Below are 23,961 nucleotides of genomic sequence, written 5' to 3'. Positions count from 1 at the left end.
GGATAAAAAAATATGACTTTTCCGATTTCTTTAATTGAGACGAATTAACAACTTACAAAAATTTGGCCTGAAATTAACGAATTTAAAAAAAAAATTCAAATGAGATTAAAAATCTCAGATTTAAATTAAAACGACGCAGCATAAATCTGATCAAAAAAACATAACAATAGTATTATTAAATGAGTAATAAAGTCCGGCCAAATAAAGTGAAGTCAATGCTCTGGCCGGGGTGGGGCGTTTAAGATATGATTAAAGTCGGAAGGGCTCAGCTCAGCGATCACCAACAAGTGCCGTTCTCCCATCGGCCATCGGTCCCGTCGTCCGTCCAACTTTTGAACCCCATCAACGCCGATGCCACAGATCTCCTCCACTCCACCACCACAATAACCACCGCAACGCCGCCACCGTCCCCTTGATCAATCCCTCTCTCTCTCTCTCTCTCTCTCTCTCTCCAGAAGACACCAAAATCGAGGCATTGAAGAAGAAGAAAAAGAACAGAGTAATTTTTGGTTTTGGTTTTTCTACAGCAATGGCAGCCCTAATCTACCACATATTCTCCTCCTCCGCCCTGGTCTCCCTCGGCCTCTACCACGTAATCTCCGCCACCAGGAACCACCTCAAATCCCCCCGCGACTACTCCGCCAAACCCTACCACCCCTTCCCCTCCTCCTCCTCCCTCCCGCCGCCCTTCCACCGCCTCAAGTACCTCCAGCTCTACCTCCTCATCCTCTGCCTCCTCGTCGCCTTCGCCCACCAGGCCCTAATCTCCACCGACTCCGACCCTCTCCTCAAGGGCCGGACCCCAGTCCACTTCTTCACCTCCCTCCAGTCCGCCTTCGTCATCCTCCTCTTCCTCCTCCTCTCCCTCTCCCTCCTCCTCTCCGAAACCACCTCCCTCCTCCCCCTCCCCACCGATCTCTTCTTCGGCGTCGCCTCCGGCCTCTTCTTCCTCCAGTACACTGTCTCCTCCTCCGCCGCCTCGGTACTGTTAGGAAATACTATGTTACCATGTTTTCTAGGTTTTATTATTATCATGTTTTCTGTTTAGTCTAGCGGGCAAGGTTTTTGACAATTGGCTTTTCTAACAGGTACAGACCTCAGATCTCCAAGCCAAATGCGACTCCGTCTCCGCTCGCATTTCAGCCTTATCATCCATCCTTTCCCTCGTGCTCGCGTGCCTGCCGAGGCTCTTCGTGGCCGACGTCGGGATAGGGGCTTCGATATGCCTTCAAGGGCTGTGGACCCTTCAAACGGGGCTTTCACTGTATGTAGATGCTTTTATACCAGAAGGATGTCATAAGCTGTTGGTTGTTGTGAGTGGCGTGGAGGGGTCCACTAAATGCGACTTGGATGATGCTAAGTTGAGGGCAGTTGCGATTTTGGACCTGGTGTTTGTGATTCATGTTATGTTTGTTGTAGTCATTGTCATGGTTACTTATGCTGCTGTTGTTAAGACTGTTGGAATTAGGGCTAGGTTTGGCTCTTACGAGGCGTTGCCAACTGCCGCCGCTGTGGTTTCTGCTACCGATTCTAATCACATCCAGATGAAGGCTTTGACGGGGACCCAGGCTTGATTGATTTATCTCTGGTTCTTTTTTTTAACCCCCCCTGTCATTTCTTATCTATGGATGGTTTTTGGTTAGTGCTAATGATTTGAATTTTGAAGAACTTGTTGGCCCAATTTTGGTTGTGACAAGGTGTTGGAAGGTTGAGAGTACTTGGGGGATTTCAGTGTATATGAAGACAATTAGTGTCTTTCTTGTTTGGAAAACTTGAGTTTTACCATCCTTGAATTTTCTTCTCCAGTATGAAGTGGTTACTAATGAAAGTACATTTTCCTATTGATGTGTTGAGTATGTTGACTAATGTGTATTGGGGGGCGATGTTACATGAACAATGATCCGAGTTTTTATGTTTTTCTTATTGAGGGACTTTAAAAAGATTGACTTGCGTTTAGTCACTTTAGGAGTTAGGAATCAACAGCTTCAATTTGATTTCAATGATATACATGGATGCATTGCAAAGATTTTTGCCTTGTGCACTTAGATATTCAATTAACAAGATGTGAGTAAGTTATTTGAAATCCTTTCCTTCAAGAATTTGATTTGCATGAGGATCTTTAGTGAGTAGAATGCCCCTGCTGCTTTTTTAACCTCCGAACTTAACTCCAATAGCCAATCCTCCATATAATAATAATATATCTGAAAAGTAGATGGATTGGTGCTGGATATGGTGCATATGTGCTTTTTGGTTTCAAGGCATTTAAAGTGTTGATTATTAAACATCCTCATTAGGATCTTCAAGTCTACGCTTTCATTTCTAGCTTTGTTGAGCTTCTGTGTGAGATGGACAATTGACAACCATATGTTTCCAAGAAGGTACAAGTGCATGATGCAAGTATATCTGCTGCAGGACCTCCTTCATCTCTCTCTGTTTGGGAATCTCGTTATTTCATTACATTTTAGAGTGTTTGGTTTATTGTGAAGTAGAATGATACTCCCAAGTTCCCAAACATGAAGATAATGAAATTGAGTGAAACAACATTACAATGGTTTCATGTCATAGCATACATAATTCTTACTTTTTGAATTTCCATGGATAAAGGATATTGTCGGGTTTGTGAGTATTGTAATTGTGTTGTGTCTTGTGTGTATTAGGGTGCGTCAGCTTGTAAATTAAGAACTGTTATTTGTGAAAACGGAGTGTGGATTGTGTTGTATCTGTCTCATGGACGATGGATGGATAGGACTCAGCAGAGGTTAAGTGGTTCAATGTGTCTTTCATTATTGAGTAGTTGTTTGATAGTTCGAATAAATGAGGAGCGTCTGTGATGTAGTACAGACTGTACAGTCATCGTTGTTAGTACATGTTCTCTTTCGACGGTATAATGTTCTTGATGGTGGGCTGGAAGATGTGTTGTTTAAGTAAGCCCCCATCAGTATAAAGTTGGTGTGTGTGCAAGAAGTGACACTTGATGTACATATGTAGCACGATTTGCCTTACAGCTTTTTACATATGGTGTTTGAGTGAGCAAAGTAGTGAATGCTGTTGTATAATAGGTTCAATTAGTAGTTAGCATGACATTTTGGGCTATGAATTGTGATACAGTGTTGTGCTTTTTAGAATTGGAATCATATTTCATCATATGAATTCTTTGTATGTGGGCATGAGGGATGCTGAACAACTTAGAACTTCACCCTCCGTGCCTAGTAATTCATAGAAGATAACTCAGCATCATCTGCCATTTTTGGCGTGTAGTTGCCAAAAATGTCGAAGACTAATATGAAATGGGTCAGTGGATACAGTTGGGATGAGAAGGAGCTATAAAATTGTGTTCCAGTTGAAGACTATAATATGTAATGGGTCAGTTGAATTTTGAGTATAGGGCAGGAAGATGTGGAACAACTTAGAACCTTGCCCTTTGATTTGTAATTGTCTAGAAGTGTAGGAAGGACTGTCCCCAAGAATTCTTAGAAGAGAAGCCAGTTTTAGGTTGGTTCCTCCCTGCATGAATCCCGAGAATCAATGCCTGAACTCGTCCTACCGTTGCTGATGTTGGGGTTTCAAATCTGGATTCATCGTACTTCAGTGATTTGTGGCGGCAGTGGATAAACAAATGGTATTGTTGATTATTGCATTGTACTGTAATTGACTATGCGAATGGTGACGCTGGATGTTATTATATGAATGCGTTTGGTGATAGTCTCGTGTCTTAACAAGACATTTTCAGCTTTAGAACTATGATGTGGGTTGCATGTGTGTTTTTTGGATTACTGTTTCTGAAAGTAGTTAGTGGCTGCCTTTTCTTGTCCATGACATTAACCATTAGGTTAGGCTAGGAAGCGAGGTGACACGGAACCATGTCTTCCCCTTGATCCTTGGGCATGAAAACAGTGGGCCTGGTTAGTTAGTAATTGAAAAGTTGAAAGCTTGCGTTGCGTTGATGCCAGTAGCCATCTGGTAACAATATCAGACAGTAACTGTATTACCTGCAAAAACTGCTGAAAGAAAGTAGGACCGGAGACCGGCGATTTTCTGCTCGTCGTGGCATTTGGAAGCTCGTTGAATTGCTATTCATGGCAGTGCTATATGTTAAAGACTAGGGTTATTATACTGGGACAGCCTCCATTAACATGATACAAGCCTTTGTAGAAGCAGATATGTATAACCCACTGGTACATTATACTTGTGTTCATTATCAACAGCCTTTCTGGATTGCCATTTGTAATTGCTTGCTCCTATTGTTGGCTGAGGCCTCTGCAATCGCACCTCTTGGCATCCTTTCCTTTGTTCATCTTGTTTGAAATTCATTTTCAATGGGATGAAACAATGATGAGAAACAACGTCGTTGTCAACTCCAAGGGGTTGGTCCCATTGCTAAAGAATAAAGCATGCGCAAAATCACTCCAGAACAACTCTCTAAATTTGTGTATATATTTGGACCCATGAACGTTTGAATAACCACTGATTATGTTCCCTTGTCTCTCATTCCAGATGACTTCACCTTCATGAAAAACTGGACCGGTAAGAAAACCAGATCAGGATTGGCCAGTAAAATTGCCAAAAGGACGTATAAGCTGGTCAATCATCTGATCATAAAAAAAAATAAAAAAAATTTGCCAAAAGGTTCTCTAACTTGGTTCTTGACAATTTCCGTGAAATGAGAATTCTACACGACGCAGGGTACTGAAAAAATGGATGCTAATAAGAGATTCTCCTTTTTGATGTACTAATCCAAATGTTAACCGCAATGAAATTTGGCCAAATAGATATGAGAAAACAACTAAAGGGCTTGTCGCCCAAAAGGTTGCAAGTTTGAATTCTACGAAAAGACAAAACATTCCAAATCATCCCGGTCGTCAACTTCAAAGCACCAGAATTAGTTAAGGTGCACGCAAACTAACCCAAAAATCAGGTTAAAAAAAAAAAAAACTTACTCCAATGGAAACCATCAGGTGAAATCTTTACCCCGATGTCAACGATAGATGCCCAAAAAGATTGTCATGTCTGCCATGTGCCCTTGTTCGAAAATTCAAACTGACATTTTCACTGGATACAAAGAACATTATTGCTATATAAGTAATATATATAATTTGCTACAGTCCCAAAAAAACACTCAAAAAGATGCTGCTCGAATGGTTAAAATTAAACTTAACAGACAACACTACACAACACGAAAAACCCGCTTGGAGAAGTCATCTACTAGTCTCAAAAGGAAAGGAGTGGTTGGCTTCCGAATGAATTCTAGTTGTAGCTGCAAGAACTATTCGATCATGTTGAGGTGCGCGTAAGCTAGCTCAGACACCTAAGCTATCAAAAAAGATGCTCGATCATGTGCTCCAGTGAGCACTCTTTTTGTGCAAAATTTGATGGTGCAAACGTGTAAAAACTGTGATAGAATGCAAAAATCATAGAACCACAGGGCTGCTCCTGCTGTGACGGTGGCAATGGTCCGTCCTTGGCTGCCGAAAGAAAACGTTCAATTTAGCACAAATGTTATGATGCAAGTAGGAATTTGAAATAGCGTATCGCACAGCATTATTTGTGCAAGCAATAGCAGCACAATCACTTTCGTCTCAGCCATTCTCGGAAGTATGACTGCATCTTATCTCGACTAGCGGCATTTCCGATGTTGACAGTAGGAATTATCTTGTCAGGCCTAAGAAACTGGAAAAACAGGAAATGACATTGTGATTACTTGTTGGGGTTTGTTATAACATCCATGAAGAAAGTTTCAGAATAAAACCTGTACAAACTCTCGTAGTTCTGTGAAGCTGGAGTGTTCGCTATAGGGAACTCCTGCACAAATAACCATACGAGTGTTCAGGTTGTCATTGATAACTAGCCATCCACAAAAGTCTTGAAAATAATAATGTAGCCGGGTGTGGCAAAAACTAAACCTTAAGCATCACCAGATTGATGCAAGAATTTGCACAATTTACAGTACAACAGTGATGCACAACGATTTTGGTTTCTGTGGATCAATATCATCTGCCACAAAAAATCCAATGCACTCACCATAAATTGTGACCGTGCCTCTGGAAGTGGGTTTTATTAGGTCCAGGTAACTGCCAATAGCTTCCGAGTAAGTCCAACCTGAAGAAGAAGAAGTACTTGTAAGATTAAGCCTTTTGCTGCAAGTAATAACAAAGCACCTAGAATACGGTTAATCTGTCTAAACGGCATCTATGCCTAACCTGTTGGCCTAAATGCCAAAACTGCTTTATATTGACTCATGTACGTCTTCGAGTAATCTTCCAATGCCTTCAGAAGAAGAAATGGTAATACTTATTTGACACCACAATGCTTCTACCAAAACAATTGCATAGGTAAGAACCCAACCTCAAATCTCAGAGATGATATGGGTAGAACGTGAAGAGGTGTTTCCTGCCCATTTGAACACAGATTCCCAGAGAGTTCGGGCCAACCAAAAGACTGAAGAATACGCCTCCTCGTACTGTTTGCATATATTTTAACCTACAGTATTTACAGGTATAGTTAAAATATAGTCAAGTTTTAATTCACAGCTTTTTCTGTGTCAATGAAACCGAACTCGAGTGAAGACCTGCTCATTTTTCATGAATCCAGGGGATCTTAAACTAACAGGCAGATCCCTATCATATTAACAGCAAGAGAGATGTTGCTTCTTCTAAAGTGTAATTTATATTATCAAATAGTTTTACATGTCAATGAGATTCCATTTCTTGAAATACATCAGTTCTGAGAACCTAATATTGAGATGATTGAGCTAAATAAAATCCTTAAGTTTCATAAAGTCCTGAACTTATGTTACTTTAAATGGGCATGGGAATATTATCCCTCAATCATCAAAACGGTGGGCATTCCTCTTTTCAGACCATTGTGCTATACTGGTAGTCTGGTCCTCAGAGCCGAGAAAGTATCTTACAAACAACAGGGGAGCTTTTCTATCAAACAAAGCAATAAATGTAACCACAAGAATAAACCAAAAACAAAACTCAAGCACAAAAATAGGTGAACCAGCATACCCCCAACGCCTTGGAAATTGCAAGATAAACACATTCTTTCCCAATGCTATACGCCCCAACAATGATGAGGGTTTTGGGTTGCTTCCTTAAAAAGTTTTGAGTGACTCTCACAACAAAACTCAAAACATCTTCTTTGGAAGGGAACCTGCCCATAGTCTCCGAAACTTAAGAATAACATTAATTTGGAAAAAAGTTAGGCAACAAAAACTTATAGGGCAAGTGCTCACCTGTACTTTGGGTTGCAGTATGTTGTATCTAGATAAAGCACATTAACTCTTTGATTTACAAGAAGGGGATAAGCATGCATGAGTTTACTAGCTCTGAAGTCTCCAGTGTGCAAATAACATCGTCCATTAGGAAGACAGAAGTGAATAAGAGCTGCACCGGGGCAGTGATTAGCTTCTAGCATTGTCACTTTGATTCCCTCAATGACGTGTTCAATACCTACTTCCAAAGGACGGATGAATCTGCGAAGAGAGCACCATGGAAAGCAAATGTCAATTCAATTGCACGTCTAAGCAGAACACAATCAAGAATAAACTTAAAGAAAACAAGCACGACACAGTTATAAAGCTAAATAATGGCAAAGGGGTAATGCATAAAGTTAACTACATAATGCAGGACTTGCTTACATTGGATTGACATATAGGCAGAGTCTAACCAGGCGAGCAGTGAGTGTTGTGCAGTAGATAGGGCCATGTGACCACCCCTTGCTCAAGCCACCATAATGATCAGCATGAAAGTGGCTGAGGATATATGCATTGCAACCTTCAATTTGACCATAACGGAATGCATCAACAGTGAATGACGTCCCTGTTGATTGTTGAATAAATAAGAGCAAAATACCATGTAATGTGTTCTACCACAGGAGAAAATGCAACTAACATGATTAGTTAAGTTTTATTTCATCTGGGAGCATGTATGTTTTTCCCTTGCATTTCAGAACCTGGGTGTTCAAACGTGAATGGAATTCATTTTAGTGAGCTAAAACACCAGAAGTCCAATGGCATTCGATAGACTCTTTCATTTTCCATGGCCAATGGTTTTTGGGATGAAAAGGACTACTATTGCCAAATGTATTATGAAGGCTCCTGAAGCATGTAGAACTGAAAATGGTGACATTTAGATGCATCTGCAGTCTGTTATTGACCTGATGCCGAATGAACGTTCTCAAACAGAACTCAAAAGGTAGTAAAACTTAGGTGTTTTTGTTGTCTCTGGAGGATCAAATACAACTTCCTCTTACAGACATATCCTACACTTACCTGATCTAAACATGGACTGAATCGAAGTCAGATGCTAAAACTCCGAGAAGGCCTACAGCTATCAAAACAAAAACCTTACGGCTCCATTTGTTTGATCGTATACAAGCATCAAATTGGACTATATATCTAGGGGACCGCATAGCCGGTGTTTGGTTACAATTGTTATCATTTGGAAGTAAACATCCATCGGATATACTTAATCCCACAAAGTGTGGTTGGAATGTGATATTATTCATACCTTCACTAGACGTCCAATGTGATTACATATCCTATGTTATCAGCTTCACTATTACTCTCATCAAACAAACGGGTCCCAAAACTACTAGAGCTATGGACTAGAGTCTACGGAGTACATTTGTCATATTGCTTTGGCAACCACAATTAACACCCTACGGGTTTTTTTTTCTGACATGGAACACCCTACGGTTGAAATGCCCAAATCTAACTGTGTGAAGTGTCACGAATACGGAAAAGAATTGTAGGAACCAAGAGACAACAAACCTGGGATTTTCTTATAGAATGGACAGACACGAGGCCACTGTCTATCGGCAACTCCCCCAGAATTACTTGCAACAGTAGTCCTACCTCTTGCAACCCTGCCAGTACTCTTACTCTTTGCCCCGATACTACTACTGCTACTCCGAAGATGAAGAAAAGCATTCTTCTTGTTATCGTTAGTGGTTTTTGACGAACCATCAGACAACAAACCCTTCATCTTCTTGTTATTCAGATAACGAATCGAAGAACCAGAGCCTTTATCGTCGGCTTCGCAATCGGGCAACTTGTCACGGGTTCCCCACATCTGAAAAAGATCGGTTTGTTTGAGCTTCCGCATCGCCTTGGGGTCGATATCCATCTTCTTCTTCTGAGTGTCAATTTCTTCCTCGTGCGACAACAGAGAAGAACAATCCGTTCCGCAGCTGTAAAAATCGGAGGCAAAACTGCTACAATCAGTACCTTGTTCGATTTGGGTTGATCGATTCGTATCGAATTCGATGTCATCGCCGTGGTGTTTGAGCCCCGGTGGAAGGTGGGAAGAAGAGGGGAATCCGTTGTCGTCCAGCTGAAGTATTTTTGATGGGGAATGGGATTCATCGTCATAGTCAGAATCACTTGCGTATAAATTACTAGAAAAGTTGTGGTCGGAATCGGAGGGGGAGAATGAGGAGTCGAGATTGTTGTGGGTTCCGTTTCCAAAATCAAACGCCTCCTCCTCCTCCTCCTCCTCCTCCTCCCTTGACCTCTTCTCCATATTTTCCCTCCCCCGTTTTCAGATGAGAAAAAGGAAAAATCATAAATTCGCGAGTCTTTGGCGCCCTTTTCTCTCTCTCTCTCTCTCTCTCTCTCTCTCTCTCTTTTTGTCGCACGCTAGATTTTGATTAGTACTACATACGCTAGATCTAGTCCCGGTCCCCTTCGGATTTTTCTCGTCCATATTCAAATTTTTTCTTTTTTACATTTGTCCAAATTTTGTCACACTTTTGTGAATTGTTAATTCATCTCGATGGGATAAATCGAAAAAATATAAATTTTTAAATTTTACCCAATTTTTTTTAAAACATCCAAGAATTTTTCCTGTATATATATATTTTTTTATATAAGTCAATTCTATACTTTTCTCTCATCGAAGCGAATCAATAATATACAAATGTTTAGTGCAAAACTAACAAATGCAGATAAATTTGGATAAGGACAAAAGGGGAAAAAATTTCCAAAAAGCCAAGAGAAACAAGGGTTTATGTGGAGAATGATTTTTCAAACTCCTTTTATAGTTTTGCATTCATTTTCTTATTTTTATTCATGTGAAATGACAAAAAAAAACACTAGGGAAAATGACGGTCCAGGACATATTTTGATAATTAATATCTGCCAAAAACAAGCTAAGAACATTTGTTAATACTGAAACACTATTCATGTGTGACATGTGAGGTATACTTTGGTAACTTCATCCGGATAAAAAAATAAATAAAAATTAATGCAATAAGATAAAATGTAAGTATAACAAACATTACCATTAATTTTTTCTCATGATATGCACACCGATGAGGTTATTTAACATTATTTTACAGGATGATAAATAAGCAGCTTATTTCACATTTTCAAACTAAAAAATAAAGTAAATAAAAAATAAATTTTAAATTTTTTTTGCATCGTATAAAAGATCTCATCGAGATCTTCCAAACAAGATCCATATTGCATATTTTTATATTTCAATAAATCTATAATTTTTGAACTTGAAATTGCCTTCTTAAAAAATAAAGACTTATTTTCAGTTCCGGAACAGAGCCTAAGACTTAGAAAATAAATGGCTTGAAATAACAAATAAGATCATGATAAATTTAATTTGGCTTCACAAGAAGAATCAACGATTTTTTTTGAATCAATATCTGAAGGAGATGATTTTTTTGCATTAACCCTTAAAATAATTTTTAAGTCATATCAAATGGCTTTCGATCATCAATGTGGATTTCTGAAATGAATCCCGCACAAATTGAAGTAAAATAAATACCCATAGTTAGGCTCCATCATAATTTATTGTTTGTATTGAAAATCAAAACATAGTGATCAACGATAACGACCTCCCATTTTGATTGATAATTCCCGTAGCGATTATTCAGTGTCTCTGTAGCACCGTCACATAATAACTCAATATTTTATCAGTGCAAATTTCATTATCAAGCGTGCGACTACAACGGAGAAGACCCGTAAAGCACCGCGTGACAATGCTCTCGGAACAATGAGTAATTTCCCGTGACTAGCGTTGTCTCTCCGGCAGATTAGGGTCAAACCATACTTTATCCTGAACCCAATAGTACTCATCAAGTTCAGATTAATCTCAAGATCTAATTAATTATTTTTTGATTGGATACTTAATACACTTTTAACTTTGGTTAATTAATTTCTAATTAACCCACGCCCAAAGCGAATTTTCTTCCTTCTTTCAGCCGTCAGACTTCACCAGGCCGATCGAATATCCTTTTCACGCCACATTTCTCCATCCGAGTATTCAAAGTCGCGCTTTTCACCCCCCGTCAAAATCTTCGCGATATCGTTCGGATTCAGGAGGCCATTCTGTGTTCTCTGTTCATCGTCCATCTTGACATCCGGAAGCAGAGGTTTTTCTCTTTGTTGGAATCGATTTTAATTGCTTTTTTCCGCTTTTATTTTGGTTAAATACTGGGGACGGGACAGATCAGGATCTGAAGTGTTTTGACTTCATTTTTTTACCTGAATGAATTCATGGTGTTAGAATTGTGGTGATTAGGTTTCCATTTTACATGGTTTTTGTGCCGGTGGATGGATCATTAGTTTGATTTTGGTTACATCACCTACAGAAACCCATTGATGTTGTTGCATTCCAATTCATCATATCTGCCCTATTTTGTATTTTGTTAGTACACCTGCTGGATAGATATTTCACTAGTCCAGAAATAAATTAACTCGATATGCCTCATTTATTTATTTTTTGCTCGGCAAACGATAAATGTCTCTTTTATTAAGTAGTTGAACTTATTTCCTAGTTTATATGAAGTGATTCTCTCAAAGAATTGTAGTCAAGACCTAAGTCACATAATGCGCGCACATGCTGGAGTGCGAGGGCAAGTGTAAAAGTGTCTTTCAAAAACATTTCAAGTTACTAAAGTTAGTGAGAGTGGGGACTGAGAGCAGGAGCGGAGGGTCACACTGAAGGATTATGTGACTAAGGTCAAGACCCCTATTCATCCCATAATTGTTTGTGTTGTCAAGTATGGCAATTAATTTAACCTGACTTTCAGCTGCAATGTACCGTTATGTTACCCGTAGATCAAGAAATTACTATTATTGTCTTTGATCTGTTGCATTCTGCTTGGGAGATTTGTGGTTGATGATTTTGGAACTTCCCTTTTCTCTTCCATTTGTAGCATTGAATTTTGCATCACTTCTGATGCTGATATTGTAGCTTGCAGGTAATTTGCAATTTTCATAAAATTAGATGCAAATGTTTGCTCGAAGGCGGCCTTTAGGCGTTCGTGACGGATGCTAGACTTGTTGCCATTGTACTATTGGTTTCTTCTCTCAAAATTTATTCTGCCAGAACCAGTAAATCACAAGGAGAGTATCATCGTATCTTAAACAACAATTAGAGGCGGTTAATTGACATTTTTCTTCCATGGGAGAGTGGATAATTGGAGCCTTTATCAACCTTTTTGGAAGTATTGCCATCAATTTTGGGACCAACCTCCTCAAATTGGGTCATGACGAGGTACTTCTCGCTCCTCTACCCCATCATCTTCTCCCTAGTCCAAGCATGTGGGATATAATTGGCATGGGCACAGGGCACATGACATTGCCCGGGCACTGCAACACATTGGTTTTCAAAAAATGTACGAATCATGTTTAGACACTTGAAACACTGAATTAGCGTAACTCTTCTGCATGTTAGTCATATAAATAATCCATGAAAGGTAGTGAAAAATATGCAACACAACACCAATTAAAGTTAGAAGTCATGTACTTGTTACTTGGACAATAATGTACTGGTCACGCAAGTATTGCATTCTAGAAGTGCAAAATAATTGCAGAATTCGTCATACGCATGGCGTATTCGTCTTCTAAATGTTTCGCAATTTTTTTTGAATTGCAAAAGTTCTGCTCAGAAGTGTGTATAACATTGTTAATTTGATATTGTTCAATGGGTAGACCATGTTTGGAGGGTACAAGAAGTGTTATCGAAGGGTTTGTCAAGTGTCAGTAATTTTCCTGATATTCAATTAAGGTCCGTTAAAGAACTGTCGGACACCCTTTTAGGAGTGTTCAAGGACTATCGATTTTTAACATGGGTCTCTGAACGCATCCACGCTCGCTCTGTGTGTGTGTGTGTGTGTGTGTGTGAACATTTAGATTTCCATGTTGCTGACCAGTGAATTTTCTACATTAACTGCCACGTGAACAATATGGAATACAAATTTACCTTGGGAATGCAAGCATTTTTTTGGTTTTTTCCCAGTACCCTATGACATTTGTTACTGCGTTGCTGTTTGGCTTTACTCTTTATTGCACAGCTGTTATGAGTAACTATCTTTTTCCCAGCGAGAAAGACATTCCGTGCTAGGCGGTGACGGTACAAATGGAAAGATTGTAATGAAGCCCATTATACACTTCCAGACTTGGAGAGTTGGTAAATTTCATTGTTTTGATGCTTGTTTCCTTCCAAGTGCAGACTTCTACCCAACTTCATCTATCGTGACCCAATTGTATAACTTTTGCATTCCCCAATTGTATAACTTTTGCATGCAGGTATACTATTTTTTGCCGTTGGAAATTGCCTTAATTTTGTTTCATTTGGATATGCTGCTCAGGTAAGTACAAAATAGATGAAAACAATTTTCATTTTGTGTTTTCATTATACGACAAGTACATGCTTTGCTGGTTACAATCATCAGCAATCACAGTCTCTCTCTCTTTCTCTCGAACTATGTTTTATCTTCTGCTTTTGCAGTCACTTCTTGCAGCCCTGGGATCTGTTCAATTTGTGTCCAACATCGCATTTGCATACTTTGTTTTGAGTAAAACAGTGACCATCAAGTATGTTATATTATGATGTTAAGTGAGGCCATGGTTTTAAGATTCATGACGGGGGTGGTAACTTTGTTTACCATTTCTCTTGCTGAATTTTTCTATAAAGAAACATTGCTTATTTTACAGGGTACTGGTTGCGACAGCATTCATCGTTCTTGGGAACATTTTTCTTGTTTCTTTTGGAAACCACCAATCGCCTGGTATGTCTCTCCTGCATGTGACTTGTGCCAAAGTTCACTTTTTAGGCCATATTGGTCAGTGAAATACCATTAACTAGTCTTATACTGAGGGTTCTTAATGCATTTACGACATTAGCATAAGATGTGGTCTTGTGGTGGAAGTTGATAAAATGGTTATGAGGATTGTATCATCATATAATTGATTCAGAAAGTTGGACAAAAAGAACTGTCTTAAATTAGCAGGATAATCTACCCGCAAAGTTTCGGGAAATGTCACCTTCTCTCACCGTGATCCCGAAAAAACTTTATCATGAATTGCTTTCATCTTTTTCTCTTGACAGTTTACACACCAGAGCAGTTGGCAGAAAAGTACAGCAACATTATGTTCCTTCTTTACTGTCTCATTTTGGTGTTGGTTGTTGCACTGCATCACTCTGTGTACAGGTGAAGACTCTTTTATCTGTTGTTTGTAGGGTAATATCTAGCTGAACGTGCGCTTATAAACCTAGGGTTTGATTCTCGTAATAAGTCTATGCCTGATTTTTCTGATTTGGTTAGTCCCTTAATGTTACAATTTGATGTCATTATTTCCTACCCTTCGTTCCATTCTATTAAACTGGTTAATGTGAGAAAGATTCTAAAGTACAGGCAGCGGTTTCTTTGTTCTTTGAAATATCTTTTTGGTAACTCAGTATCTGGCCCAATGGACTCACTAATCCAGAGGATGAATCCCAACGTCAACTAGCAGGGTCCTAATTAAACTCGGGGCAAAGCCCCATATTGATGTCAATTCCAACTCTGGACTTAAGGAGACCAGGTCAGCACCAATCTTTTGAAGATCCCTACAATATATAAGAATCACCCAAAAATGATCCAACCATGCACTTAATGACACAGGATAACAAAACCTCTCATCCTATCTCTCTCATTTAGCCCCACAACCAACACTCCCCCTCCTCCCTCACGCCTCCCCCTTTCCCTCTCTTTGGCGCTTGTCACTCTTGTCACCTTTCCCGGCCCCTGCCACCCCTTCCTGACTTATCCCAGCAACCGTCGCTCACCTTCACTATCTGTCGCCTGTGGTAATCAGATGCCCTCCAGGACCTTCACAATCTGGCATCCCTTTTTTCATATTCCCTGGCCTTCAGTTGGAACACCTGTCCTAGATCAGACACCAATTCCCAATAGCCAAAATTCACCGGCGGTACTATGTATTCGAACACCCCAATCCGGAATTGAACACCAGAACATGTTGGATTATCTGCATTCCGCAACGGAGTTGGGTATTTGGCAATGGTGCCAAAAGATGTTGGATTGGTAGTGGCAATTTGGGGGTGGGTGGAGGGTGCACCTTGTGTCTGTCAATTGTGCAACTGTGTCTTTGCAACTTGGGGTGTTGGCGAGAGAAAAATGATTGTGATGGAGTGTTTAGAGGTTGCGTTGCTTTGTGGTGATTCAAATTTTGCTTGGAGTGTGCTGTGATATGTGAGAGGGAAAGAGAATAGATGAGAGAGAAATGAAAAGGGAAGAAAGAAGGAAACTAAGTGAGAGGGAAATGAGAGATTGGGTGGCTGGGGAGGCAGCTGCCACCGGCCCACCGTGATTGTGGCTTTTGAAATGAGGCAGGTGATAAAAACACAAATTTACCGCTCTCCATTAGTCCCATTAGTCCCTTTAAAAGGAGATGGATGGACAGTTCAAAGTTGAGACCAATTTACATGTTTAGGTCAATTTGAAAATAGTGAAAACCTGGGTTTATCTGGTTACAAGGGTCAAACTCGGGGGTTTTTTTGGTTGCCATAAATAAAATCACCAAGCCACAATCTCAATTATCAGCACAATCAAAATTTGAAATGCAGGAGAGGAGAAATGCTGCTGGCAGTACCTGGACATGACCTTAAGCCGTACTGGCGCATGTTGCTTCCTTTTTCCTATGCCATTGTATCTGGTGCGGTGGGATCATGCTCAGTGTTGTTTGCTAAATCCCTGTAAGCTGAAGCTTTCATCCTTATTGCCATCTTGGATGGTCTAAATGTCTACATTATCATTCTGACATTCAAAACCTTGATTTGCAGCTCTAACCTGCTAAGGTTGTCCATGTCTAGCAGCTATCAGCTGCACAGCTGGTTCACATACTCTATGCTTCTATTGTTTCTTAGTACGGCTGGTTTTTGGGTAATCATCACATGCATGTCATGCTTGCTCTTTTTAGGTTTACTTTTTTGTTACGTAATAGCACAAGTATGTGTAAACAGTGAGCTTTGACAATTTCTGATTTTGTTCTCAATGTGTTTGTTAAAACTGCAGATGGCAAGGTTGAATGAAGGATTATCACTCTTTGATGCAATACTTATTGTTCCTATGTTCCAGATTGCTTGGACTTTTTTCTCCATTTGTACAGGATTTGTATACTTTCAAGAATACCAGGTCCCTCTTCACATTGGAAATCGGTGTTTGTCTAGTTTACAATCGATTGATTGCATGAAGTGGGCATTAACAGTGCCTGCTTATAAAATATTCTTCCTTTATTGCATCATTGTACCCATCTAAGGAGGGTAGTTTCCTTTTTCACATTAAACCTGAGAAATGAACTAGCCTACACTATTGCATTAGTTCAATTCTGGGTAAAAGGACCAGAAACAAATCTGGTGAGATCAGTTTTGGTTTGAGATTGAGCCACAGCAGATCAAATCATCTTCTTGACATAATGGGCCAGTGTTCTTTCGATTGAGTGAGTTTTGGCCAACATAGCTGTCACGTCGCAACTTGAGGTTGAATGTCTTGCGCAGTTTCTCTGCATGCATTTGGAGGAAAGTTTTGAGTACTGATTCAAAAGCTATGAGCAGTAGTGAAGATCCAAGAGGATTTTCCATATGTGCCTAGAAAATGGCAATGGTGTTGGAGTCCATTCATCCAATACACACGCAAGTCTTGCAGCTTTGATGCCTACTCAATGTTTAACCTGGTTTAGCTTATTCTGTCACCATATGCATATTCATCATGGAGTCACCATTGAGATATCTTGCAATATTCAGCCATGCTTCTCTTGAATACATATGCATGTCAGCAAGCTTATTGGCAGTTACTTTAGCAGGTATTTGGTGCTCTGAGGACAACAATGTTCATCGTAGGAATGATTTTTGTATTCATAGGCATTTCTCTGCTGGCACCAGATGAGGCAAAAGGTATAGTTGTGGGTCATGTTCTTCTGTCTAATGCAGCTGAGGACGACGATAGAAACTAAATTGGAATTTTTCAGGAGGTGAAGTTAAGGATAGTGCTTTAGTTTCTGTGGCATCTTCAAGCATTTCAACTGATGTAGACAGGTGCAGTACATTTTTATATTTAACTGAAGATTCAAGTTTCAGGCTAATTTTTAGAGGTTTAGGTTTCAACCCACTGTCAGCTTCTGTAACCTAAAAAGATAAGTATAATGAGTAGAAACCAAAAAAAAAAGGTTTCAACCCACTGTATAAAAGTTTTTCCACTCTCCGATGCATATCCCCTCTAAGATGATCAACTCTACAAAACCTAACTTAACTGACCCTTGAATCAAGGACTCCGACTCAAGGAATCCTTGGGATATTTTCAACATCTTTAATCTTGAGTGGGATGATAATCGGGTTACTAGGAATCAAATATCCAGGAGGAATCTAATTCCATAGGTAATGTGACTCAATGGTTTTGGTTACTTAGGAAACATATTTGTGGGAAATTTAATAGCATAAAACTTTTCCTTTTTTTATGAATTTGAGGCTAGAATCCAAGATTACTGTAGGAGAGGATGGGGATCAAATTCCAACCTCGTTAGGGAATGAGATTCCACATTGAATAGTCATTTAAAATCTCTTCCTAATTTCCTATTGTTGTCCTATGACTCCTATCAAACGCATGAATTCTGAAATCACATTTCCTACTTTTTGTTCCAATCAAAATTGGATCTCCATTGTCACTTAAATTACTCAAATATTTTTTCCAGGCTGGTTGTGTCCTCTGAAGATACCCAAATTAAAGACATTAGATCACTTGTGCAAGCAATGCGGGTGAAGGCTGCTGAAGTTGTAGTCAAGGCGAAGGTTCTGACTAGCCTGTTGAATCCCCTTTCTGGATGGAAAACTTGTTTTAATTTGTACTTACTGCTGGTAACTTGGTTTTCCATACAGGCTGCTTGCTCATTATCCTTGGGTTTGGGAGAAAACTCACTTCATGCATCTTCAGTTCTGGTGATGCCCATGGTTTCATCTAAGATGACAGGTTTTAGAGGAACCGGTTTTGATCGGACTAAGTACTCCTTAAGAAGCTCTGGTTGGACTCAGATCCCTGGGGATGAGGACACAGAAAAAATGCTGGAGACAACTTCAATGCTCACCCCAAGCATTCATTAGGTCTAGGTAACACGTATGAAATTTTGCTTCTGATTACGGCAAATGATTCTTGTTGTTCACTACGTATAATGAGCATTTAGAATATCTTGCCCTTTCTTTTGTAATGTATCTAGTTGTGTATATTATTGTAATTTGGAAAGTATTCGATGTACCAGGCTGTTGTACACCTAGCTCACTTAATCAAAAAAGAAACCATATGATGCTTCTCTTTCTTCAATTCTTTCTTTCCTTACCTTCGTATTTTGATACTCGTTGCAAATTGGCCCGTTCGCTTTCTGATTGGTGATTTCATTGTTTTTCCTCACTTATGTTGTAAACTTGTAATAGCAAATTCAATTGAATCAATGTCTCTGTGTTGGGTCTGCCATCGCTGGGGAAGTGAAGGAGAAAATGAAGATGATATAGTAGTATTGAGATTACTTGTTTATCCGTAGTAGTTGCCTAGTTGGTTTCTCTGATTCTTTTTCATATTAGACCATCTGTCACCTTCAAAAGCCGAGAAAATGGTGCAACAATCTCAAGTACTTTTACGGTTCCGTTTCATTTTTATGGCTTATGGCAGGTGTTCTCATGTCTCAAGTTTTTGTATACCTGAAGTATAGCTGGTGCTGCTGTTATTACTTGCAGTTATAGACTTTATTCACTTGGCCATTTTAAGTCCCATGCCTGTACAATGGCCTACTCTGTGCAGTCGATTTTCGGGTATGATTTGGAGTGATGAAGGAGAAGTGATACTTACAGATACTGGGAGGAATTATTTTTCTATCCCATGAAGTCTCTTATTTAAAATGTTGAGTCATGGCAAGATTTAAGTATATAAAAAAATATTGATGATAAATATCACTGTCTAGTTGAAATATTCTTGTTACGTTAGCCGGACAAATTCTATTGCACTGTGCCAATGTTGGGTTGGGAACGGCTAAGGTACACACCTAGTGTACGATATGCACTCATAACATTTACCACTGAGAGGTGTAACATTTTATCAATAAGCGTAACATTCGCGCAATATTTTACTAGATAGGTGCAACGTTGCATACCGTATGCACCATTACGCATTGAGAGATATAACATTTACCATTTAGAGGCATAATATTTATCACTTAGAAGCATAATATTTGTGCAAAATAGGCATAACATATTCAGTTATACGGGGTGTGTATTAGAGCTTTTTTGGGGTTTATATTCTGTGGAAGAAATGTGAAATGAGCCAAAGCCTAGTTTTTTTAGTATTTATTTAAAAATTCAATTGGGGGAGCCGAAATTGATTCTTCATTGCTTACTTTGAGCTTTGCCTAACAAATAATTCAGCTAGTTTGAATCAAGATCCTCTCGATGTGCTGTGAATTGGAATCACAACAACTCCATCTTGATGATTTGAATAGTTCATCTTGTAATTCTTTGTATACACGTTGCATACAAAAAAATAATATTATTCGTCAAACATTCGATGATTCTTAGGTTGAACATATTTCTCTGAAGAGGCGGTCAAAATTCAAAGAATTACCATTCTCAGAATTTTTCAGACAAGTATTGCTTTCGATCAAAAAAATGAAATATTTTGCAGAAATGTCGTATAGAGGCTCGACAGGTCGGGAAATTTGAACCATTAAAATGGAACCGTGTTAAATCGGGATTGGTCACATAGGATTGACGCGGGAAGTTATTATATTTATCTTCCTAGTTAAGCAAGCAGGAGATAGTTCCTGGAAATGTGGATAGAATACAATGGGATCATGTAGGGCGGGCTTAATTACTGTAGGGCGACTGATGGACAGCTCGGATATTAATCGAGAAATGAACGGCTCGGATCAATGGAAGTTCAAATTAAATTCGAGTTATCGGCATCAAAATGAACAGCCAAATCAACCGCCTGACGGTCTTTGTAATGCGGTCTGCACCATAGAATTTCCAAACTCGTTTTGCTTACTCGTTTTGTTGCTTACCATATAACATACCTTCACCAAATAGTCAAAGGATACTTCCAGCTTCTTTCTAATCTAAACAGTATTTTTTCATCACTTTTCTTGATTGGGTTTGGTTTGCTTTCTTCAAAAGTCAAAAGGGTACCGATTTAGTTGGATTGAGAAATCCGATGGGTTCATCATCAAGAAGATCTCTGGAGCTCAAACTGATGGGCTGCAAAGGTTTGCAGGCATTCAATTTCTTCCAGAAACTGAAAGTCTTCGCGGTTGTATCCCTCACCAGCGACACTCCCGGCAACAAGCACCACCACCCTCTCCAGCAGCAGCAGCAGAGAACCAAAACGGATGCGGAGGGAGACAAGGATCCCGAGTGGAACCACGAGATGCGGTTCGATCTCGACGCGGTCGGCCGCGAGGACTGCGACCACCTCTACCTGCACATCGACCTGCGCTACGAGTTCTTCGGAGATAAATCTCTCGGGGAAGTGCGCGTTCCGCTCACGGATCTGGTTTGTGATAGTGCTACTGGCCTTGGCGAGCACGGCGAGAACTGCGGCGTGGCTCGGTTCGTGAGCTATGAGGTGCGCACTCATGAGAAGAAGCCTAACGGAGTCATCACTTTCTCTTACAAGGTTGTGAACCCACTTCATGGTGTTGGTGGTTCTGCTACTGCTGCCGCTACCGCCACCACCACCGCCACGACTACCACTACTTATGGCTATATCGATGGTTATACTGTCGTTACTCCTGTCGACGACCACCACCACCACCACCATAGTAATCATGATCAGAATACTACTGCTGCTGCTGCTTCCGGTTATAGTACTGTTAATCATGTCAACGGTGACCTCCTCCACCAGCAGCAACAGCAAAACCAAAACCAACACCACCACCACCATCACCAAAGTGATCATGATCATGATCAGCACTTGCAAAGTCCTTATGGGCGGGCGGATCAAGAATTTTCTTACCACTACTCGGCCGTCGAATCAACCGCGTATGGAATTCACTATCCGTCCTTGGAACCGCCACCGTATTTACCAATGCCGGCGGGGGAAGGTTACATGAGTTATTCGCGGTTTGATCATCATCAATTTCAGTATCCACCACCACCACCACCATTTCATCCACCTCCAGAGCTGACCCGGATATCGTCGCACCCATTTCCACCACCTCAGCCACCACCCCCGGAGTTAACCCGGATATCGTCAGACCCATTTCCACCACCACAACCACCACTTCATCACCACCACCACCACCATCATCATGCGGCGCATGGAGCAGTTTACCCCCCACCCTCAACTGGGGATCTATATGAACAATCTTACGGTATGTCTAGTAGCATTTACTACAACGGGGATGGAACACCCCGTTATTGAACAATTCGAGGCATTCTTCACCACATATAGACATACAATTCAAAGCCTAGAACAGAAGCGAGGAGGACCACCACAATGATGGTGGCGGCGGCGCTGGTGGCGGTTGGTGCATGTGTTATGTTGTCATGAATGGTAGCTGAACGCGACCGCCCCCTTGTGAATGGTAGTTGTCATATAACTTTTTTTGTTTGCTTTTATTCCAACAGTATGTATGAAACCTTTTTGTTACATCACTCCTACAGGCTTTCGTCTTATTTTATTTCTTACCACTTTGTATTTACATATGGACAAGCCTCACTTTTGGCCGTGAGAATTAAAGCCCCTTTCTCTTTCTGCCCCATGCTACAAACACACCTTTAAAACACAAGTTCGGACACAACCGTGTCCAGAACCGTTAGATGCATATGGATCCACATGCATCTAACGATTTTGGACAAAGTTGTGTTTTAAAGGTCTGTTCCTAGACTTTATGTTTCTCTTTTTGGGTAAGTGGCAATCAAAGCACTTTCACAAAAAAGGCCGAAGGAAAGATGCTTCCAAAAGAATATGAAAAAAGAAAGGTGCTTCCTAAAGGTGCAGATATCAGTTGTTTAGTTATTGAGGTAATGTAGAAGTCCCCAACATTATATTGCTTTATTAATCAAAATATCTATGTCATGATGTTGAATTGAGATTTGAGACAATGAGTTCAATGCAGTGAATACTAAGGGTGTGAATAAAGGGCAGTGGGTTTGTAACACATTAGTTGACAGAACCTGTACTGATTTTATGATATGACTATTTAGTATTTGGTTTAGTTATCGAATCGAAGTGGGAATTCAATCCGGCCATTATTACCCGTTGAACTGGAGAGGACAGTGAGACTGTTGGCCGGTTAGGATGCTGCTTTAGTTCCTTTTCCAATGGCTTGCTTATCATGCCATGATGTTTTGCCAGTGTAGGTGTCCAGGTTCGGTGTTAATTTTACGAACTGAGACTAACTCAGTTGATCAGAATCCTAGTTCTTCACTAGAAGATTAAGGGTTCGAGTTTAGCCTTAAGCAAGATCCCCTTCCTCAGGTTATAGCCTCCAGTGTACCGAAACAAATCATTTTTCTCTGTTCGTTTGTTTGAAAAAGGTGCATATGATAACTTAAGTTCTCAATAGCCGTACAAGGTTCTGGTAAGATTGGAGTCATCATTGAGCTATGCCACAGCTAGGAGTCCTAAAAGAAAACATAATTAAAACCTGCTTTGAGTTGGCAAAAATAGTAGCCTGCTTTAAGTTGGGGAAGAGATACAGAAGCCAGGAGGATCACCACAATGATGGGTGGCAGTGGTGGCGCAGGTGGCTGAATGAATGGTAGTCGTTCATTCATAGGTTTGTATGAATGGTAGCTGAATGCGGCTGCCCCCTTGTGAATGGTAGTCGTTCTGTACCCTCCTTAACCTTTTTGTTACGTTATGTCACTCAAAAACTTTCGTCCTGTACTCATGTCTGCCCATGATTCACCTAAGTGGGAATTAAAGCTATTTTTCCTTTATTATTTGGGTAAGTGGGGAATTAAAAGCACTTTCGCAAAGAGGCCGAAGGAAAGATGTTTCCAAAAGGCGCACGTAGCATTTGTTTAGGAATCAACATAATGGAGAAGTACTAAAAAAATATCTTGTTTTTTAATCAAAATGTGTATGTCATGCTATTGAATTTAGATAATGAGTTCAATGCAGCCAACACTAAGTGTGGAATAAAGGGCAGTGGACTTGTAACACAATAATTGACATAAAACTGTATTGATTATATGATAACTCTGTCGGTTAAGTTGTTGGATTGAGCTGTTTGAGTTCAATCCAGCTATGACCTTCCGTTGGAATGGAGGAGATGGTGGGGCTGTTGGCCGGTAGGTGCTGCTTTAGTTTCTCTTTCAATGGCTTGCTTATCATGATCTTTTGCTGGCATAGGTGTCCAGGTCTGGCAACTAGAACTAACTCGGTTGGTATCCTCGTTCCTCACTAGGAGATTAAGGGTTTGAGCTTTTTGAAGCAATATCCCCTTGCTCCGGCTATAGCCTCCAATGTACCAAAAAAGATCCTTTTTCTTTGTTTGTTTGAAAAGGTGCAGATGATAACATAATACTTGATAGTCATACAAGTTCTGGTAAAACTGGAATCATCATGGAGTTCGACCACAGAATTGCTGTAAGAAACCGTAAACCCTGCTTTTTTTTGAGTTGGTGAAAACATTCGCCTAGTTGTTTTTGGCTTTGTGGGAGTCATGACTCTCAT

General features: G+C 40.1%; 4 protein-coding genes across 6 annotated transcripts; 3 read left to right on the top strand and 1 right to left on the bottom strand.

Moving 5' to 3' along the window:
* Positions 1–193: 193 nt before the first annotated feature.
* LOC131298421 (uncharacterized) lies at positions 194–1,841 on the top strand. Its single transcript, XM_058323875.1, has 2 exons — positions 194–982; positions 1,089–1,841. Exons 1-2 carry the CDS (start codon positions 530–532, stop codon positions 1,572–1,574), a joined length of 939 nt encoding a protein of 312 aa, XP_058179858.1. The 5' UTR covers positions 194–529; the 3' UTR covers positions 1,575–1,841.
* Positions 1,842–5,022: 3,181 nt separating this feature from the next.
* Positions 5,023–9,629, bottom strand: LOC131298418 (DNA cross-link repair protein SNM1). Its single transcript, XM_058323869.1, has 9 exons — positions 8,774–9,629; positions 7,640–7,820; positions 7,235–7,474; positions 7,008–7,152; positions 6,343–6,477; positions 6,198–6,264; positions 6,019–6,096; positions 5,747–5,799; positions 5,023–5,667 (listed from the first exon to the last, which is right to left on the bottom strand). Exons 1-9 carry the CDS (start codon positions 9,522–9,524, stop codon positions 5,566–5,568), a joined length of 1,752 nt encoding a protein of 583 aa, XP_058179852.1. The 5' UTR covers positions 9,525–9,629; the 3' UTR covers positions 5,023–5,565.
* Positions 9,630–11,164: 1,535 nt separating this feature from the next.
* LOC131298419 (probable magnesium transporter NIPA8) lies at positions 11,165–18,612 on the top strand. 3 transcript variants are annotated; one of them, XM_058323870.1, is made up of 14 exons: positions 11,173–11,388; positions 12,220–12,515; positions 13,343–13,430; positions 13,550–13,611; positions 13,752–13,837; positions 13,958–14,031; positions 14,352–14,454; positions 15,870–15,998; positions 16,086–16,185; positions 16,318–16,437; positions 17,105–17,195; positions 17,270–17,336; positions 17,990–18,086; positions 18,174–18,612. In XM_058323870.1, exons 2-14 carry the CDS (start codon positions 12,423–12,425, stop codon positions 18,393–18,395), a joined length of 1,332 nt encoding a protein of 443 aa, XP_058179853.1. In that variant the 5' UTR covers positions 11,173–11,388; positions 12,220–12,422; the 3' UTR covers positions 18,396–18,612. The 3 variants fall into 3 exon arrangements, with proteins under 3 accessions (XP_058179856.1, XP_058179853.1, XP_058179855.1); XM_058323872.1 differs by having other exon boundaries at positions 12,213–12,515; XM_058323873.1 differs by lacking the exons at positions 17,990–18,086; positions 18,174–18,612 and adding an exon at positions 17,468–17,636 and having other exon boundaries at positions 11,165–11,388; positions 17,270–17,398.
* Positions 18,613–20,187: 1,575 nt separating this feature from the next.
* Positions 20,188–22,032, top strand: LOC131298420 (uncharacterized). Its single transcript, XM_058323874.1, has one exon. It carries the CDS (start codon positions 20,491–20,493, stop codon positions 21,697–21,699), a length of 1,209 nt encoding a protein of 402 aa, XP_058179857.1. The 5' UTR covers positions 20,188–20,490; the 3' UTR covers positions 21,700–22,032.
* The last annotated feature ends 1,929 nt before the right edge of the window (positions 22,033–23,961 follow it).

Source organism: Rhododendron vialii, chromosome 8a (assembly GCF_030253575.1).
Source record: "Rhododendron vialii isolate Sample 1 chromosome 8a, ASM3025357v1".
Taxonomy (NCBI): Eukaryota; Viridiplantae; Streptophyta; class Magnoliopsida; order Ericales; family Ericaceae; genus Rhododendron; species Rhododendron vialii.
The sequence above is the reverse complement of the archived record's forward strand: the minus strand, read 5'-3'. Positions and strand labels throughout refer to the sequence as shown.

What these genes read in the sequence shown, in the direction of transcription:
- LOC131298418 (XM_058323869.1), bottom strand. Translation starts at nt 9,524, where the DNA reads ATGGAGAAGAGGTCAAGGGAGGAGGAGGAGGAGGAGGAGGAGGAGGCG. An exon ending in TATCATCTCTGAGATTTGAG is followed by an intron (nt 6,265 to 6,342) that starts GTTGGGTTCTTA and finishes CTTCTTCTGAAG; the next exon opens with GCATTGGAAGATTACTCGAA. An exon ending in TTTGGCATTTAGGCCAACAG is followed by an intron (nt 6,097 to 6,197) that starts GTTAGGCATAGA and finishes CTTCTTCTTCAG; the next exon opens with GTTGGACTTACTCGGAAGCT.
- LOC131298421 (XM_058323875.1), top strand. Translation starts at nt 530, where the DNA reads ATGGCAGCCCTAATCTACCACATATTCTCCTCCTCCGCCCTGGTCTCC. An exon ending in TCTCCTCCTCCGCCGCCTCG is followed by an intron (nt 983 to 1,088) that starts GTACTGTTAGGA and finishes CTTTTCTAACAG; the next exon opens with GTACAGACCTCAGATCTCCA.
- LOC131298420 (XM_058323874.1), top strand. Translation starts at nt 20,491, where the DNA reads ATGGGTTCATCATCAAGAAGATCTCTGGAGCTCAAACTGATGGGCTGC.
- LOC131298419 (XM_058323870.1), top strand. Translation starts at nt 12,423, where the DNA reads ATGGGAGAGTGGATAATTGGAGCCTTTATCAACCTTTTTGGAAGTATT. An exon ending in CTTCCAGACTTGGAGAGTTG is followed by an intron (nt 13,431 to 13,549) that starts GTAAATTTCATT and finishes TTTTGCATGCAG; the next exon opens with GTATACTATTTTTTGCCGTT. An exon ending in AAGTTGTAGTCAAGGCGAAG is followed by an intron (nt 18,087 to 18,173) that starts GTTCTGACTAGC and finishes TTTTCCATACAG; the next exon opens with GCTGCTTGCTCATTATCCTT.